Genomic DNA, 18,078 nt, shown 5'->3' with positions numbered 1-18,078 from the left:
TGATGCTGAAGTCTTGGATGTGTATACAGGAGTGCTGGGTCCAGAACATCCAGGTACATTGACTAGCATGGCATATCTTGCAGTAATATACCAAACACAAGGAAAATATGAGGAGGCTGGGGAGCTGGGGTTGACTGCTTTGGATCTGTGTAAAAAGGTCCTGGGGCCAGAACATCCAGATACCTTGAACAGCATGGCAATTCTTGCAGTAATATATGAAAGACAAGGACAATATAATGAGGCTGAGGAGCTGGAGCTAAAAGTTGTGGATGTGCGGAAAAGAGTGCTAGGGCCAGAACATCCAGATACCTTGACCAGCATGATTAATCTTGCAGCCAGATATTCAAAACAAGGACAATATGAGGAGGCTGAGGAGATGGAGTCAAATGTTGTGGATGTGCGGAAAAGGGTGCTGGGGCCAGAAAATTCAGATACCTTGACCAGCATGGCAAAGCTTGCAGTACTATACAAATGGCAAGAAAAATATGAGGAGGCAGGGGAGCTGGAGCTAGATGTTTTGGATCTGCGTAGAAAGGTGCTGGGGCCAGAACATCCAGATACTTTGGCCAGCATGAATACTCTTGCAATGACATACTCAGATCAAGGAAAATATGAGATGGCCAGGGGGCTGCAGCTGAAAGTCTTTGATGTGCGTAAAAGAGTGCTGGGGCCAGAACATCCACATACCTTGACCAGCATGGCAAATCTTGCAGTAATATACAAAGGACAAGACAAATATGAGGAGGCTAGGGAGTTGGAGGTAAATGTTTTGGACCTGCGTAGAAAGGTGCTGGGGCCAGAACATCCAGATACTGTGACCAGCATGAATAATCTTGCAGGAATATATATAGTCAGCCTAAGGCTAAGGAAGACCAGAGGAAGCCGAAAAGCTGCAGATGGAAATGTCTAATTTTGGTAATTGAGCAAACTTTGCAAATTGAAGAGGAATAAATGGGTGAAGAGCATTCAGCTTATTGATGTTTTTTTTAGTTTTTAACAGCCTTTTGTCCTGTGGATGTACCTTACAACACATTGTAAACATAGTATGTAACAACATTTTTTTTACATTTGGATGTCGCCTTTGCACAATAGGCCATGTCAAAATACAAAATTTCCATTGGTTTGTTCTAATTACAATAAAGGTGCAAAAATGTCACGTAATTTTGAAAGTCTGATACACTGATTTTTTTTTCAAATTTTCTGACTTGATCACAATCTGATTGGATGTCCTCTTTGAAAAAATAACAAAGATACCATGAAGTATGTAATTATATGTACAAGATACCACTATGCAGTAACTAGGAAAGAGAGAGCCATCTCCTGGCGTTTTTTGTCTCTAAAGAAGGCAGCCAACTCTCCTCTATGTATAGATAAATTAATGGGGTTTTTTGTGTCGATGATTAAGGGGTGGGATAAAGAGGACGGTGAATAATGGGATAAGTGCCATGGTGGCAACAGATGGGGTGGAGAACATGATGATGATGAGGAGAATATGACGGTGGGATGTGAAAAACCAAAACACTGATAAACTAAAATGAATAAGTTACAAACCAGAAGGGAGGCCTAGAATAGAAGCACCCCATTCCGGTGATAATACGTGTCAGTGAGGGGAGGGGTCATGAAAGAGGACGTGGCAGGGAGAAAAAGGAATCGCAGGAATGGAGACGGAAGAGCATGAGGTGATCGTAAAGAAAATAGAAAGAAAAACCAAACAAGAAGGCGAGGGGTAGATTAGAGAAAGAACTCAACGGCCCAAATAACCAAAATCAAAACCTGCACCCTCTACCTGAGAGTCGGCGTCCCAGGCCTAGACGCAACCTTCCTCCACCACGCCCTAACACCATGCCCACCACCACCCTCCAAATGCGCATCCAACCCCAACCCCGCCCCTACCACACCCCCATGCACAACCCCATCCTTCTCAACCACCACCCTCCCCTCCGGCGCTGCATGCACATGATTCACGCTCGACCTCACGGACGGAGACGACTTTTTCGACTTCGCCGACGAGGATGAGGTGGTACGCACGCTCGCGCTGCTGCTTGACGTGGTGCTGGCGCTACACACCGACCCCGCCTTCTGGTTCTTCTTCTTCTTCATGCTCCCTTCTATCGAAGGGTGCAGAGGCGTGTATGTGATGTGGGTGGGATTCGAGTTCGAGCCTGCCCTCCGCCCGATCGTCGCGTCTTTCTCCCCCTCCCCCTCCAAGTCTGGTATTGACAAACCGAGCCCTACTGGTTTCTTCGACTCGGAAGCGGAAGGTTTCTTCGTTTTGGGTTCGTAGTAGGTGAACGGCGATTCCCTCCTCTTCTCGGACGTCTTCACGGGGTTGAAGAGCGCTTCGATGAGGGCTTCGGTCGTTTTGGGTCCGTAGGCGACGTGGAGTCTGTGTACGTCGAATGCTTCGCCTTCCCCTTCGCCTTCACCTTCTTCTTCTCCATCCTGGTTCAAATCAGCATCGACGTCTTGATCTAGATCCCGACTGATGTCCGCATGCCTAGACTTCGCCGTCTTCGGCGCCCTCACAGTCCGTAGCGGGCCCCCAAGCAAATCAAACTCGAGCTCTTCCTGATTTTGGTAAGGCCCATAGAGGTCGAGCTCCCGGGGTCGTTTACGATACGCGTCGTTCTCCAAGAACCCAGCGATGCCCGTTAGGATTTCGCCCTTCGGGAGAGGAGGTGGGATGTACTGTGTTTCGCCGCCGATATGTTCCAGTTCGATCGTTAACTAGCTCGCGACAATTACTACTCCATTCTCAGTTGAAGTAAAGAGGTGAGAACGTACCTTCAAGGTAGCATTCGTCTTACTCTCTCTCAACAGATATCTCCGCTCTACGCTCCCCTGGCCAACATATTCCGCAAGGTTCAGATAAACCGCCCCCAAGCGCGGATTACTCGGATTTCCATCTGGATCGTCGGGAATTACGCGCTGCATCACCACCAATTTAAGCGGGTTGGGAAGAAGTCCCAGGGTGTCTCGTTCGATGTCAAATCTAAGCGTCGTAGAGAGTGTGTGCTGCCATATCACGGCGTGATCCTTCAACTTAAGGAAGGGCGTCATGCCGCGTGCGGGGGAGGGCGGGGATGAGGCAGTGGGGCAGGAGGGAGTGGGGAAGGCAAATGTCGAACCGGAGGAGGTGGCGCCTTGTGAAATGGTTACGCGGGAGGCGTTGGCAGAGGGAGACGCAGAGAAGAGGGTGGAAGAGGTGGCGCTCCAGTCTGCTGAGAGATGTTGTTCGGGGTTAAAGGATGTGTGGTTGGACGAGGAAGAGACGTGGCTTGACGTCGTCTGTGTAGATGCCCCCGATGCAGATCGATGGGTGTGAACGCTCAACGTCTCTGATGCGCTTCCAAACTCCCTCAAGGACGACGAGGCGTGGCTTGATGTCGTCTGTGCAGATGTCCGGGAACCAAATCGGTGGGTCTGAACGCTTGGAGTGCTGCCCATCCCAAATTCCTTCAGAGACGACACCGACGCATCATGATGACCATGACGACTTTCCCCGCTCTCGAGGCTCTCCACATCTTCGTCTTCCTTTGCTTTGCCTTTACTAGTAATACTAGAATCGCACCGCAGCCTCCCAGCCCGCGAACGCGACCTAACGATCCCCAGAAACCCTGGCCCATGCTTCGTCCCAGGAGGGGTGCGCACGCCCTTAAACTTCCAGCGCACGCCAAACTCGCCTCTCATGAGGGGGACGCTGGATATCTGGTGTATCTGCACCTTGACGTGAAAATAGGCGTGACGCGGCCTGAGATGGTTAAATTGGGCGCGTAGGCCTGTAGGCGTAAGCGGTGGTGGTTGGGTGGGATCATTAAGATTAACAGTGCTGAGAGGTTTGTGTTGGAAGATATGATGTTTGGGTGTCTTGGGTGTCTTTGGAGGGTCGTTATCGTGTTGTGGCGTTGCTAGGTGTCGACTAGAATGCGAGGACGGTGTGTGTGTCGAGACTGGCATGTCGCTTATCGCGCGGAGGTCGTCTGGGATGGTGATGGGGACCGTGATGAACGGCTAGAGGAGGGTGGTGACCATTGTGAGCAAGATGAATGGGCTTCTCTTGTTCAAATCCCCAAAACAGAGCGGGTTTCAGAAAATATATCACCGTCATGGTCGGCAGCCATCGCGGCCTATACGGGGTTAGCGGGAGATGGCCGAGGTCGGCCATCTTTTTTCCCACCCATTGCCGGCTCGCCGTATTGGTTGGAAGAAGGATGGAATCCCCCATGGCATCATGCCGCCATGCGTGGGCACACATGGGGCGATAGTGGGCAGGCACAGTCGAAGATTTTCATAATAGCTTTGAGATTAATACCCATTTTAGCTGGGAGCAACGAGGAGCAATAGATAGATTGAATGCACCCACGTGTGTGAAATATGAAAATAGGTAGCTCCAGGTGGCTGGCGTCCGAATTCCATATTGCGTTTTAAAAAAAACCATGACGGACTCGAAAGTCAAAGGAGGACAATGTCCTCTTTTTCGCTGAAAACCAGAGCTCAATTCATCATCGTACAGCTTTTCAAACGCAATTGGAATTCTTGAAGTTCTTTCGTTGCAACTTGTAAGTTCTGCATTCAATATGAAGGACTGGAAGTGAACAGTTTAAGCAGGCCAAAAAAAAACTGATCCGAAAATAAGCTTGAACGTGAGAACCACAGCACATTCAACAGACATGAATCCAACTCATGAATCAGCTAGAGGGAGAAAGAGTCAAGATGCATACGGGGAGTCGAGGCTGCTGAATTCCGATCAAGATAAATGATCGCATTTGCCGTAGCTGCTCCCTCACCACCAGCAGTTGCCCAATCATTGTTGCGCATACATTTTGATTGTGTACTTCAGAACAACTGACCAAATGATGTGAACACAGTTCACAACCTTCCACCTGTGCCAAATCCAGAGCTCAAACGAGTTGAGGACATCTGCCACAATTTCTCCCAGCCATAGAGATGATAGTAGTATGTGACAGAGAGGCGCGTAGTAAAGTTATTTTTGGAGCAGGCTTCAAGTGCTTATCAAAATAGACGCAAACTCGGCATTGACAATGCCGGTCATACCGCTTGCCGCTTCTCCTCACTCACCTATGTACTTCAAATTCTTCGCTGATTTAGATATATAACTCCCAACCATACATGTCAACAACTTCAAGTCTAGGCGCTAATCGATAACCCTTTGCCTCCTCAACAAGCTTGAATCCGCCAATATCATGTCTACAAAGAACTGGAGAGACCTCGCAGCAGCAAAGAAAGCCCACCAGCAAACAACCATCCCCAGCCAATGGATCATCTCGAACCCACCACTAAAGGATCAACTCGACGTCAGCGCCTTACCAGATTCCTATGGAATCCTCTCCGCGAAGGATGTGGAGATCACGAACTCTCAAGTCGACGTCCTCCTAGCCAAGCTTGCGGATGGTACTTGGTCAGCTGTGGATGTTACTACTGCGTTCTCCAAACGAGCCATTATAGCACATCAACTGGTAAGTATGTCCAATCTTGACGCTGTCCCGGTTTCGCGGCTCTACTAATGATTGGGCAGACTAATTGCCTCACCGAAATTTTCATCGAGCGCGCTTTAGAACGCGTATCTCAACTTGATGAGTACTTCAAGAAGACGGGTAAGACGATGGGTCCTTACACGGTATGAATTTCTATCCATGGTAGATTGTCATCCTCTCAAGTTGAAAGGGGATGTTTCTTTGCTTAGGATTACCGATTTCTTTGAAAGATCAAATCAACATTGAAGGGGTCGAATCCATGATGGGTAAAAATTTTCTCTCCAAATCAGCTCTCCGGCGTCAACTTGAAGCTGTTTTTTTTTTCTCCCTCGTTTATAGGTTACGTTTCTTGGATCGGAAGATACGCATCCAAAAACTCGGTCCTTGTAGACATGCTCGAATCCCTTGGTGCTGTTTTATTTGTCAAGACTAACGTCCCTCAGACTTTGATGGTACACCTTCAACGATCTGTAGAAGGCATGATTAATAAAGCTCCTTTTCAGTGGCCAGAAACATTCAACAACGTATTTGGGAGGACGACCAATCCCTATAATCGGTCCCTCACATCTGGTGGTTCTTCCGGCGGTGAAGGCGCGCTTGTTGGTAGGATGCTGACTCTTCTATTGATTAAATAGCGCTGAACGGCGCTCATACTATCTAAAGCGCTCAAGGGCAGTCCTCTAGGTAAGCCTTAGATTTTATCTTTTTAGAAAGGGTATTTATCGACGCTATCTTCAGGCGTCGGCTCCGATATCGGAGGGTAAGGCAAAGAAATCCTAAGATCAAACAATCTCCTCGCCTCCTCACGACAGATCCGTTCGAATACCCTCCGCATTCTGCGGCATCTACGGCCTCCGACCTTCCTACAACCGCATCCCCTACGCAGGGTGCGTAAACTCCATGGAAGGACAAGACTCCCTCCCCTCCGTCCTAGGGCCCATGTCCAACAGCCTCGCAGGCATCAAAACCTTCGTCCGCGCCGTTGTTGTTGCGCAGCCGTGGTTGAAAGACCCGCTTGCGGTACGGAAACCGTGGAGTGAGGAGGAGTATGCGTTGGTGGAGCATGGAGGCGGTAAGGGGTTGTGTTTTGCTGTTATGTGGGATGATGGTACTGTTAGGCCGCATCCGCCTGTTATACGTGGGTTGGAGGAGACGAAGAAGGCGTTAGTTTTGGCTGGACATCGAGGTGGGCTTTTTTTTAAAATTTTATCCTCAATCAGAAATTCGTTTGATTACCTGTGACTTCCAGTGATCGATTGGAAACCGCTGAAACACGACGAGATAGTGAAGGTCGTCGTAAGTCGCACGCTCTCCTCCGCTCTCCCTTTCATACACACCTCACAATAAATAACCTACAGGACGACATCTGGGGAGCCGGCTCAGCCCAAGACTACCAAACCGTCACCGCCATCTCAGGCGAACCCCTCATTGGCACCATGCTTCTAACTCCGGAAACGCCTATAGGAATAGACGAGACGCCCACATCTCGTCCACTTTCCAAGGGCGTGTCCGCGTACGATTTATGGCAGGTCCAGAAGAAGAGGAGGGAGCTGCGCCAGGAATATCTTGATCATTGGCTGGGAACTGAAAAGGTGACTGGGACGGGGAGGGCTGTGGATGCGATTATTTGTCCTGTGGCTCCGTTCGTTGCGCCTCCGCATGGTATGAATAGGTGCGTGTGCTGATCCACGCGTAGTAAACTTCTGACGGGTGGTTTTTAGGACCGCGGACTACACCACTGTTTGGAATGGCCTTGATTATTCTTCTCTGGTCATCCCGGTTTCCAAAGTCGATCAGGCATTGGACGCACGCAGGCCGCCGCATAAATTCTACAATGACGCGGATAAGGCGAATTATGAACTCTGTACCCAAAAATTGTGCTGTTGCGAGTTCACGCTGAGATATTTCCTTGTAGACGATCCCATCACATACGAAAATGCTCCTATTTCTATTCAGCTTGTCGGGAAGACGCTGGAAGAAGAGGCAGTGATTGCGATGAGCGAAATTGTCGACGCATTGAAGGCAAATTCGTCAGTGATACGATCTCAGCTTTTTTTTTTTTTTTTTTTTGTCCAATTCAAGTCTATTGGGGCGAAGCCCCATGTCAGACCTTACAACTCTGTAGATCTCAGCTTTAGGAGCTATTTATCATTTGGTACGCTTGAGGCATCTGCGGACTGAGTAGTAGCCTGAGGAAGCCAAATGCTTATTGGAGCGGAAGAAAGGAAGCAAAGACTTGGACTGGCGATACCCATAACTTGGGAGCGATAACATATTTTCCTCGTTTCTGGTGAGACGATGTGGCTGATGTTTCAACATCGGAACATGTCTACTAGAAAATTATCGCAGAAAAAAGGGCGAAGAAATTCAAAGCGAGTCAAGTTGCTCTTTATGCACGATTTGTCTGAATCGAATGATGTCTCTGGCTGAAAGGCGGGCTGCAGGCAATCACCCAAATGAAGATCATTAGTTGCTTCATCGAAAAAGTGCACTCACAACTTGATGTCCAGCCTGGTAAACTGGACTACGTATGTAACAGCAATCTCCATGTCAGAGAATCAAAAGGATGAGATAAAAATATTGGCTCACGCAAAAGAGAAGTCGACGTTCAGCATTTCCGCGACCGCCTTCCCATTCATCGTCATAATGGTGAAAGGGGTTTTAACGAGCCTATCATGGCCGTACCAATCCATTGCAGGGACGGAAGCGTGAGCTCCTAGCCAATTGCAGCTAGACAGACTTAAATTACAATTCAGGAAACAAATTGGATGGACACACATGATATCTGCATCCCGGCCTACGTAAGGTTGTAAGATTTATTCGTTACTACTGAGACGGCGAAGACTAACCCAAATCAACAATTTCAGTCCTGAATCGGCGAGAGGACCCAGTTGGGGAAGAAACATTCGCGGGGACTAAACACTGAGATAAGTCTAATTCTAACCTCTTTGGGTTTGGAAGCGAAAAGAATCACATCGCCGGTTTTGACGAAGGGTCGCAGGGGAGCATTTGGACATTCTTTATACCTCACCTCTGCACCAATCTTCGTTCTTGTGGAGTGCAAGTTTGACAAATCAACGTAAAACTCAAATGGGAAGAGGGCGGAAGTGTTTTGTCGGAGGTCGTAAGGGTCCCGGTTAGCGGCAGCTAGATTGAGGACATTATCATTCTGTATTTTCTTTTATTTAACAAAAAGCAATTCGACCCGCAGTAGGTGAAAAATGCACATACACAAAAATCGTCTGCTTTGCGGCAGATATTCTCTGAGTCAATCGAGTCTCCAGCTGCATAGCAGGCTAGTTCTTGCTCCCGGCACCCTCCCAGACCAAAGTAAGATTGATTGATTTGAGCGAGAATATTGTCCGGTTGTAATTGGCCATATCCGGGGGCGTTCGTCGCAAAGTCTACATACGCTTGACCTTGTAGCAGGCTAGTTCTTGCTCCCGGCACCCTCCCGGACCAAAGTAAGATTGATTGATTTGAGCGAGAATATTGTCTGGTTGTAATTGGCCATATCCGGGGGCGTTTGTCGCAAAGTCTACATATGCTTGACCTTGAATAAGAGGATCGTACCATCCACCAGACGAGGTAAGGGATGATGCATCTTATCGGAAGAAAATAGTCATCTTACTTGTTGATAATCAACGTGCTGACTTCGACTCTTTCCCCCTGAAGTAACCAGCTCTCAATCAAGGCGTTCTGCTTGTTAAAATAGGTGACGAAAGCTGGTCCATAATGACCACCGTAGCTATCCGTGGCAAGAATAAGTCTAGAAAGCGATCAGAACCCAAAATTCGACGCAAAATTGAAAGGCTTACTCTCGACTTACAAATTTTGAAAACGCACCGCTCTCAAAAAGGACCTGGAAAGCCTGCCACACAAACGGGGCGGCAGTTTCGGTGCTATTTACTGTATCATTCCCAATAGAAAATCCAGCGCCGATCGGTTCGTCGATATAAATCACTATTCAAGAGTTCAAGCCTAGGAGAACATCATCAAAACAAGGACACGCACTGTTGCTGATGTTGTTCCAGCTGAGAAGGAACGAATTATGTACTGGCAGTGTTGCATTCAAAAACCTCACCTGAATGAGTTAATAACAATAGTCTTTGAATCTGGATTGACATAGCACGGTCCGTTCTCTGTATATTACTGAATTCAGCACCAATTACTAGAACGGAGTGTCATACCTTGGAAAAGCCCAATCATGGACGAACACCCAGGTCCTCCACTCAGCCTGTTGCGTCAGCCAAAAATGGGATACGTCCCAAGGATATAAGGAACCTACCAGAGTGTAAACGGTGCAGTTTCAGGTGAAGTGCGGGATTCGAAGAACCAAAACCACTAGTTGGCCTGACAGTCAGACTACGGTCTCTAGCGCCCTCTGAAACTGGCAAGTGGCGAGCGCACCATGTGCATGTTCTTTCCAACAGTGATATACCCAGATTTTTGGTGGACACCGGGCGTCGTTTCACACACCCCGAAATCGCTAACAAAGCGAAGACTGACATTGGGATTTTTGACCAAGGCGAAGAATGTGGTCTGGGGCAGGAAGTTGTGATTTTTGCTGGAATCTGAGATTTGGAATGGCGACACAGTAGCTACCGCTGCCAAAGGCGGCAGAAAGGCAAGGACCAGGGTAGGAATAAAGAGGAATTTTGGTCGCATCTTTGTTTATGCAGTACCGTCCCAGCCTAGCTATAAGTAGACAGGAGCAATGAACGAGAACCAGTTTCAAGCTCTGATTGAGTACACGTACGTTAAGCCTTCTATGTAATCTGATGTCCGCGGGAGGGTGCTTCGAGGGTCGAGCACAGGAAGTTCAAGTCAGAGAAATGCACTAAACATCATTAAAAAGCCACCGACTCGGATCAGCTGCTGAGGCGGCAAGGCCAAAGGAAAGGCGGCGGAAATGATAGCAATAACGCTCACAACTACGATGAGATTCATGGCGCAAAAGGAAAGACGAGGGAGATGTGGAAGGGGTTGATTCTTACATACGTTAATTCCGGAGCGCGAAGTCCCGCCAGCTTCATCAGATAGGAAAACAGGATTGGAGTCCTAAATCTTGAATACGGGAATCTTGAGGAGTTTCGGCGCATTTTGCATTTGCATGCTCGGTCCCAGAACAGCCTTTGCAGGAGTATCGAAATCATGCAACGACGAACAGGAAACCAATGGAGCATTGAATAGAGCATACTGGATAGAGGACGTACACATCGTCGGTGAGATGTAGGAGACTGTCCGACGATATTCCTACTGGCTCTCAAAAGGATACTTGACGAACATGAAGGTCTGTGCCTTCTGTCCGGTCACGGGTGCTAGGATTATCTATCGAAATGACAAACGAAATGATTGGGAGCATAGAAGAAAGAAAAATGAGAGAGATCTACCTGGGAAATGGGTCCGCCTGGAGGATCAGCGGTCCAAACAACATCCCTATCGATAACCTTTATCTAGAAGGCGCGGATATTGAGTTGACATCAAAGAACTGCAAGGGCCAACTCACAACGTAGGTCTCATCCCCAGCCGGGGAAATACCCCAATCAAGGGCGGCCCAGCCGGGACCGACGACGTATCCAACAGACTGGCAAAGAGTAGTAAGCGACCAATAGATGAAAATTTAAAGGGGGAAAGTACAGTTTCTTCATTAGCATGTCGGGTGACATACTCCCCGCCCAAGCCTTCTAGCTTCAGGGTGAACCCGCCTTCGATGCCGGGGATCAAGGTGAAGATCGTTGGATAGGGGGGTGGGATGTCTGTTGAGAAGGCGAAGAGGGCCGTAGAGTTGTCGGCTGCTTGGAGGAAGGTGGCAGTCCTCTGGCTGACGATGCCGTATTTCCCAACTTGGATAGGCAACATAGCCTGGATGACTTTGTTGAAGTTAGTTGTCAGAGACGACGAGCGGACGACTCACAAAAGTGCTGGAAAGGTTTGCGAGGGTTAAAGCTGCGATGAAGGCAAGGCTACTAGTGAAGCGCATATTGAACGTTCTGTCTCTAGATCTTGTACGCTCTCAGGTTTGGAGGGTTTTTCAACGAGGTGAAGACGACTGGTCAGGGATCACAGCTGGGCTTTTGAGTGCGGATGGATCAACTTTGGTAGCACGGTGTGGGACATGAGAATGCAAAGCATGCGCTTAATGACGCTTAGATGTCGTCAAAGTGAGTTGACGGTTCGCTGACGATAGTGGAAGCCCCGTGGACGCTTTGCGCAAAATCCGAGGATGAGCGCCGCCCCCTAAAAGAGTGCATAGGACGTACTGTAATACGGCAGAATGCTTTCAAACAGCGGAGAAGATCACCGAAGCATACCGAGAAGAATTCTATTGGACATCGTCCTCCAGTACTGCATCGTCGTCGTCTTCTCCTGATGAAAAATTTATAAGCCATTCGCTCTAGAAGCATCGGAACGAACTAAACATGCTCGCTCACCTCGCCACTGGCAACCTTGTCAGTCCAAAAAACTTCATAGGCTGTGCCTGCTCCTTTGTAGCTGATCCTGACATTCTAGGACCACCCAGCATTCTCTTTCAGTTGAACAGATGTAACCTTCGTGCCAGCAATCAAACGGTTTTCTCCATGCTGGTTCCGCATCCTTCAACTCCTTTCGTCACACGTTCTTCGAACATCCCTCGACGTGATATGTGTCCTCATCCCCAAGAGCCCCGCCTAGGTCTTCTCAACGTTGATGCAAGTCACCACACTAAGCAGGCAGTGTCAGCAACATGAAGATGAAGACTCATGAGCTCAGAGTTACCTTCGTTATCATTTTGCGCTGGTGGTCAAATTCACCTGTTGTTGATAACAATGCGCTTCTGCTAAACGGTCAATTGGACGCCATGATTTGAGCTTTTGAAAGCAAAAGTTGTTCCTTTTTTCTGCATTGGAAAAGGTCAAAGTGAGAGCGTTTAAACTTTGAAGGAAGATCTGAATCTCTGATCTGTGAGAGCAAACGGGATTTGAAAACTCTCCGGAAACTCCATGGAGTTCGTAGAGTCAGGTGATTCCCGATCGAGCTATCACATGACTTCTAGACGACGCGTCAAGCAAGGCGCGTCTAGCAGCACAGTGTTACGATCCCTCAATTCGCAACAACTATACATTCATAATTCGTACCTAAATGGAGTATCTTACAATGTAGAATATCAATCACCTTCTCTTGGTAGCGAGCGAGGTGAGTGGGTGGCCAGAGACGGAAATTGGTCAACGACCTAGGTTGTATTTTTTGAAGAAACAAATGACAGAGTTTTCTCAAAGCACGCCTTGCACATTTGGTCAGTGCACGATCCTGCAGCAACATGAGTGCATGGCACCTTGATGCAGCGTGCCTTGATTGTCTTCTCTGAAGATGGCGGGAGAGGAAGGCCCTCAGCTTAAGGCCCACTCTGCATAACGGTTTGACAGGTGGTGGGATGAGACGAAGCGCAGGGTTGAGCCATGGAGGATGCTTGAGGCCACATGTGAAGAGGGACATCTGGCAGAGGAATAGCGACGACAGGAACGGTGACCGTGTCCCTCATCCTGGGTCACTGGATCATGAAGGTGCGGCAACGATATCCGTGTCCACGCCACGTGCACTATCACACATACCTCGTCTCTTCTCCACAACCATCTCTCATCTACGCCTTCGTCAAGAGGTCAAGAACAACCGCCTGGTTTCACAATGGTGGGGGCACTGTGGACTTCATCAAGATGAAGTCTGTAAGTGCAGAGGCACGGAGAATTCAAAAAAGGCAAGTCGTTTGGACACAATCTGTCAACTGACAATTGTGTCTAGTTTACCTACCGTCACTACCACCCTTGAAGACAAAGAAGGCTTAACCGAAACCTCCTGACTTTCATTAGCGCGTCCACCCGCAGCTTCCGAGAGTCGCTGGTCTGTAGGATCGGCCACCCAAACTTCGTCATTGACAACCCTCATAACTCCCTCATCCATTCATACATCAGAGCGTTCATCCGCAGCCCTTGAAGACAATGAATTCATAGGGAAAGCTACATCTCTCCCAATCAACATGAGCTATGCCCGCCACTGTTGCGTGAATGCCCTCCCTATTCAGGACCCTGAAGTCCACAATCCCTCTGCCCTGATGACCTTAATGATCGTCTCCCTAGGGAAGCTTCTACCCTACCAACGCCCAGACCCTCAACCGCCTCCTTATAAGTCAGGCAACTGCCAGTGCAATTCTTTCTCTATTCCTTCAATGAGTTCGACCACTCCCACTGGAGGAGATGACATCCATCGAAACAAGACTCGTAACACCAACAATTCCACTAGTCATGAACTCATAACCCCTCTGACAGATAAGAAGAAGGGAAAGGGAGTCTCCATGGCAGAGGAACCGGACCCTGAGGCCATAACCCCTGCGAATGACAGTCCTATGCCATCATCTGGGCCTGTACTTATGGGACCTCACTCCCTGGACAAGACGAACCCAGGGGAGATTTCCTCATATCCCGCTGCTTCTCAAAGTGTGAAACATATACCCGCAGCTAACAGAAGCGCGAGCTCTCTACCCCCCGCTAGTAAAAGCTCTAATGCGCCCAGCGCGCAGACTGCTGCTTCTAGAAGCACGAGCAATACGAACAAAGCTTCCAGGAAACCTTCCACTTCTGGCATGAACCAACCCGCAGCCTCCCTACAGCAGACTCCAGCCGAACCGTCTGAATCGGCTCTTGCCTTCAGAGAAGATTTGATTAATCTCCAGGCTGCCATCCATAAGGAAGTTGTGGAGGACGATACTCAATCTTCCTCCTTGAGCCATACTGAAGGAAGAAGAGTACAATACACAGCTTCTACCAAGTGCAAAGAGTCCGAAACCCAGACAATCTTCTGGGATATAGACGCGGCCCAGAACATACCCATTTGGGCTGAGTCTATCATCAAGTCAACTGAATGTATGTTCGGCAAATTCACTTCAGTCTAGTGTTTGGAAGTCTGGTCTCGTGACCAGAAAAAGACCGTAACCAGACCAGACCAAGACTGCAAAAGACTGGACCTGCAGTTACGGTCTTTTATTTTTGAGATGTAAAGACCGCAAAAAAACCGGTTAACGTGAACCGGTTTGGACCGGTCTTTTGTAACCCCTTAAATACCCTTTAAAACGCACCCAAGAACGTACGATTGGGTAAAAAAACGAGAGAGATATGAATTAAAATGTAAATTACTTTTGGGAATAATAGATGTACCAGACTTATTTTATAGAAACACCAATTCCTAACGGAATTTGACGTTCTTGGGCTCGTTTTGAAGCTAATAGAGATGTTAATAAATTTACCGATTCACAAATTTAAAATATTGGCCTAAAGACCGGTCATAAACCGGTTAAAACCGGTCTATAGACCGCAAAAAACCGCGGTCTGCGGTCTTTTTGCAGTCCGGTCTGGTCTTTTGACTTCTGGGGAAAAGGCAGACCAGTTATGGTTACGGTTAATGCCCCTGGGCATCAAAAAACCGCACCGAACCGGACTTTCAAACACTACTTCAGTCACCCAGTGCCAACTGACTATTAGTCATGCAAACTCCACGTAAGTTACATGACTAAATGTCATGGACCATATCTATATTCTAGATATATATGCAGTACTTTACCATCCCCCACATAATCCATATGGACTCCACTGGATTCCACTAGATTCCACTGGATTCCACTGGATTCCACTGGACTTCACTATATATTGAGACTTCACTACAGACTGGTACAAAACTGGACTCCACTGGACTGCCAGCTACTTTCAACACAAACCTGGACTCCACTGGACTGCCAGCTACTCTTAACACAAACCTGGACTCCACTGGACTCCACTGAACTGCTAGCTACTCTTAATACAAACCTGGACTCCACTGGACTCCACTGGACTGCCAGCTACTTTCAACACAAACCTGGACTCCACTGGACTGCCAGCTACTCTTAACACAAACCTGGACTCCACTGGACTCCACTGAACTGCTAGCTACTCTTAATACAAACCTGGACTCCACTGGACTGCCAGCTACTTTCAACACAAACCTGGACTCCACTGGACTGCTAGCTACTCTTAACACAAACCTGGACTCCACTGGACTCCACTGAACTGCTAGCTACTCTTAATACAAACCTGGACTCCACTGGACTCCACTGGACTGCCAGCTACTTTCAACACTTTAGGCAGCCTTATAATACAATCCCTTCCACCTCTGCCTCTACTAACACAAAACTGGACTCTACCAAACTATATGCTATTTCGCTAGCATTGCGAAATACATTTTTAATGATTTATCACAAACTACTCCTATTGAAGAGATACTCAATCTGAAAGATGCATATCATGATCAGTACTATTTGTAGAACTACTTTCCTTATCATCATCATTGTCTGAACCTGAACCACTTTCACTTTTTGAATCCATTTCTTCCTCCTGATTGCTTTCCTCATGACTCCTTTCTTCATCACTGCTTTCTTCATCACTGCTTTCTTCATCTGCTGATTCATCATCTTCCATAGATGTCATCTTGGCAAGCACATGCTTGACATGGTAAACAAGCATAGTATGTATAAACCAATTGAAATTTTGAGATGTCATTCGCTTCAAAATAGATTCATAACCAGCAAGCCATGCATTAAGCTGTTCACAGACTTGAGTGTTAAATTCTCTCCATTGAATAAGATTGCCATCCTCATCAATTGTTTCTCCCACAAGATTTGGTGCACTACCATCTTTTGGTGCAGGATTACACCATTTCCGACAAATTTCATCTGTGGCACAGTGATTGTTGTAGTGATATGTGTCAACAATAAAACGAGTTGTGTCTGTCCAGTCTTTCCATCTCTCACTTCCAACAGCTGTTTTGAAAACTTGACATGCTTTGTCAATGCATATATAAGAAGGTCAATCTTCCTTGTTGGGAAACAATTCATCAAGCCAATTAAGAATGTTAGTTGGAGATTCAGATTTTGGAAATTTGGTCCATGCAATGACAACTCCACATGGTGAACATGCTGTTTCAACACAATATGAGCGATTGGGTGAGAAATAGGTCTTTCGTTTTATTGTGGGTTGAGGATTTTCAGTCTCAACCTCATCATCATGTGGCCGCTGAATAGCAGCATCAGGGACATTTTGCCACTCTTGTCGTTCACCAGGACATTGAAGAACACGCCGAATACCATTAATGGTGGCTTTACTGCGATCATGAATACTTTTCTTCCAGTCAGCAACATGTTCAGCACAAGCTTGTGTTCCTTGAATTTTGTCTTTAGAACAGCCAACCACACGACATTTATTTGCAAGTGAAGCTTCATGCGTTGCACAGAGTGCACCACCACGAGCATTGAGAAGGTCATTGGTGCAATCATCAAAAGCACAAATCTAAGCAGAGAATCAATATTAAATTACAACCAAACTGAGTTGAATAAACAAACCTGTGGACCCATAACAACACCATCCAAAGTTAACATATTAACATCAAGTGTACCTGGAATGTGCTCTGTATCCTGCATTGTTCGTTTGAATGGTTTAGTACATTCAGAACAAGTGTGTTCTCTTGCACCTGGTATTTCACCATTTTTACCAAGAACAGCAAATGCATGTTGAGTAAGGTCATCAATAGCAATGTTAGGTTGGGTTTCATATGTTGTATTTGAAATTGAAGCCACTTCTCTAATAGAATGCTGCACAAAAGCTTGCCAAACTTGTTTTCGACTGATTTTGAATGTGTTGTCAGAGTCAATAACTCCAAAGCTATTGTTCCAATACTGTGTATAGGTGTTTGCAGATGCATGAAATGAGTACATGCCATTCAATAGTGCATTTGAAAAGACTGTGTCAACCCAAATATTGCTTCCAATTTGGAGGTATTTAGCCAAGTTCAGAAATATTTCTGTCTGACTGCCTCTATTATGATGTATTTGATGGTCAGCATAATACATTGAGTGACATGTTGTACATTCTCCAGTCAATGCAGCAACATTCTTAAGAATTGAGGACCCTTTAATCAAAGTCACCAAAGGTATATCACGTTGACGAGTATATACTCCAATGTGTCGAAATTTACATGAGGCAGTTGTACACTCCATGTCAATAGGACAAATCAGTTGAATGGGTTCAATTGCCTTTAGGGAAACTTTCTGTAACTTTTTGTTGAAAACACCTTGTTTATAAGGTGTAAGTCCAAGAAGCTCTGAAAATGCATCAAGTTTAAGAGCTAATGGGGTTTCCCATGAATTTGGTATAAATTCATTTGGTTGAAAAAGCATTGAGACATCTGAATCAAGTCGTTCATCTAATGCACGACCTAGTGATTTCATCCAACTTGATGCAATGATTTTCTTCTCATTTGGTAGCTTTGGATGCTTCTGACGTGCATGTAAATTGAGCAAGTCTGGATTCTCCACTAGTGAAAAAAAGACAAGCAGGACAGTTCCAAGTGAGATTTCAGGGTTGAATGTAGTCAAAATAAATTGACTAAAAGCCTGAAATGGGATATTAGGAAAGGGTGTTGTTGTTGACCCTGTGGCCAATACACAAGGAACAAATGCAAGCCATACAAGCAGCCAGCTTTTTGGTGATGTAGCCAATGTATAAGATTTTAAAGAAAGTCCAGC

At 46.9% G+C, this 18,078-nt stretch overlaps 6 protein-coding genes across 6 annotated transcripts; 2 read left to right on the top strand and 4 right to left on the bottom strand.

Moving 5' to 3' along the window:
* Positions 1-1,782: 1,782 nt before the first annotated feature.
* LACBIDRAFT_304902 (uncharacterized protein) lies at positions 1,783-3,957 on the bottom strand (the record flags this gene model as incomplete). Its single annotated transcript, XM_001885065.1, has 2 exons — positions 1,783-2,727; positions 2,785-3,957. The coding sequence occupies 2 exons, from the start codon at positions 3,955-3,957 to the stop codon at positions 1,783-1,785; spliced, it is 2,118 nt and encodes a 705-aa protein (XP_001885100.1).
* Positions 3,958-5,204: 1,247 nt separating this feature from the next.
* Positions 5,205-7,676, top strand: LACBIDRAFT_252664 (uncharacterized protein; the record flags this gene model as incomplete). Its single annotated transcript, XM_001885163.1, has 12 exons — positions 5,205-5,477; positions 5,537-5,638; positions 5,686-5,761; positions 5,835-5,947; positions 5,999-6,098; positions 6,159-6,179; positions 6,234-6,255; positions 6,308-6,681; positions 6,745-6,791; positions 6,854-7,167; positions 7,217-7,359; positions 7,411-7,676. 12 exons carry the CDS (start codon positions 5,205-5,207, stop codon positions 7,674-7,676), a joined length of 1,851 nt encoding a protein of 616 aa, XP_001885198.1.
* Positions 7,677-7,807: 131 nt separating this feature from the next.
* LACBIDRAFT_252730 (uncharacterized protein) lies at positions 7,808-10,163 on the bottom strand (the record flags this gene model as incomplete). The annotated part of the gene is made up of 14 exons (XM_001885064.1): positions 7,808-7,933; positions 7,992-8,019; positions 8,085-8,225; positions 8,274-8,292; positions 8,341-8,410; positions 8,470-8,673; positions 8,727-8,946; positions 9,127-9,264; positions 9,314-9,458; positions 9,510-9,529; positions 9,580-9,637; positions 9,686-9,732; positions 9,784-9,839; positions 9,906-10,163. The coding sequence occupies 14 exons, from the start codon at positions 10,161-10,163 to the stop codon at positions 7,808-7,810; spliced, it is 1,530 nt and encodes a 509-aa protein (XP_001885099.1).
* Positions 10,164-10,751: 588 nt separating this feature from the next.
* Positions 10,752-11,478, bottom strand: LACBIDRAFT_330823 (uncharacterized protein; the record flags this gene model as incomplete). Its single annotated transcript, XM_001885063.1, has 5 exons — positions 10,752-10,826; positions 10,889-10,951; positions 11,005-11,082; positions 11,136-11,360; positions 11,413-11,478. The coding sequence occupies 5 exons, from the start codon at positions 11,476-11,478 to the stop codon at positions 10,752-10,754; spliced, it is 507 nt and encodes a 168-aa protein (XP_001885098.1).
* Positions 11,479-11,917: 439 nt separating this feature from the next.
* LACBIDRAFT_330822 (uncharacterized protein) lies at positions 11,918-14,421 on the top strand (the record flags this gene model as incomplete). The annotated part of the gene is made up of 4 exons (XM_001885162.1): positions 11,918-12,213; positions 12,532-12,671; positions 12,902-13,198; positions 13,484-14,421. The coding sequence occupies 4 exons, from the start codon at positions 11,918-11,920 to the stop codon at positions 14,419-14,421; spliced, it is 1,671 nt and encodes a 556-aa protein (XP_001885197.1).
* A 1,360-nt stretch (positions 14,422-15,781) lies between these two features.
* LACBIDRAFT_304897 (uncharacterized protein) lies at positions 15,782-16,932 on the bottom strand (the record flags this gene model as incomplete). The annotated part of the gene is made up of 3 exons (XM_001885062.1): positions 15,782-16,317; positions 16,462-16,843; positions 16,897-16,932. 3 exons carry the CDS (start codon positions 16,930-16,932, stop codon positions 15,782-15,784), a joined length of 954 nt encoding a protein of 317 aa, XP_001885097.1.
* Positions 16,933-18,078: the final 1,146 nt, after the last annotated feature.

This window comes from Laccaria bicolor, genomic scaffold, assembly GCF_000143565.1.
Source record: "Laccaria bicolor S238N-H82 LACBIscaffold_29 genomic scaffold, whole genome shotgun sequence".
Classification (NCBI taxonomy): Eukaryota; Fungi; Basidiomycota; class Agaricomycetes; order Agaricales; family Hydnangiaceae; genus Laccaria; species Laccaria bicolor.
Note: the sequence above shows the minus strand (reverse complement) of the source record. Positions and strands in the feature narration are given on the sequence as shown.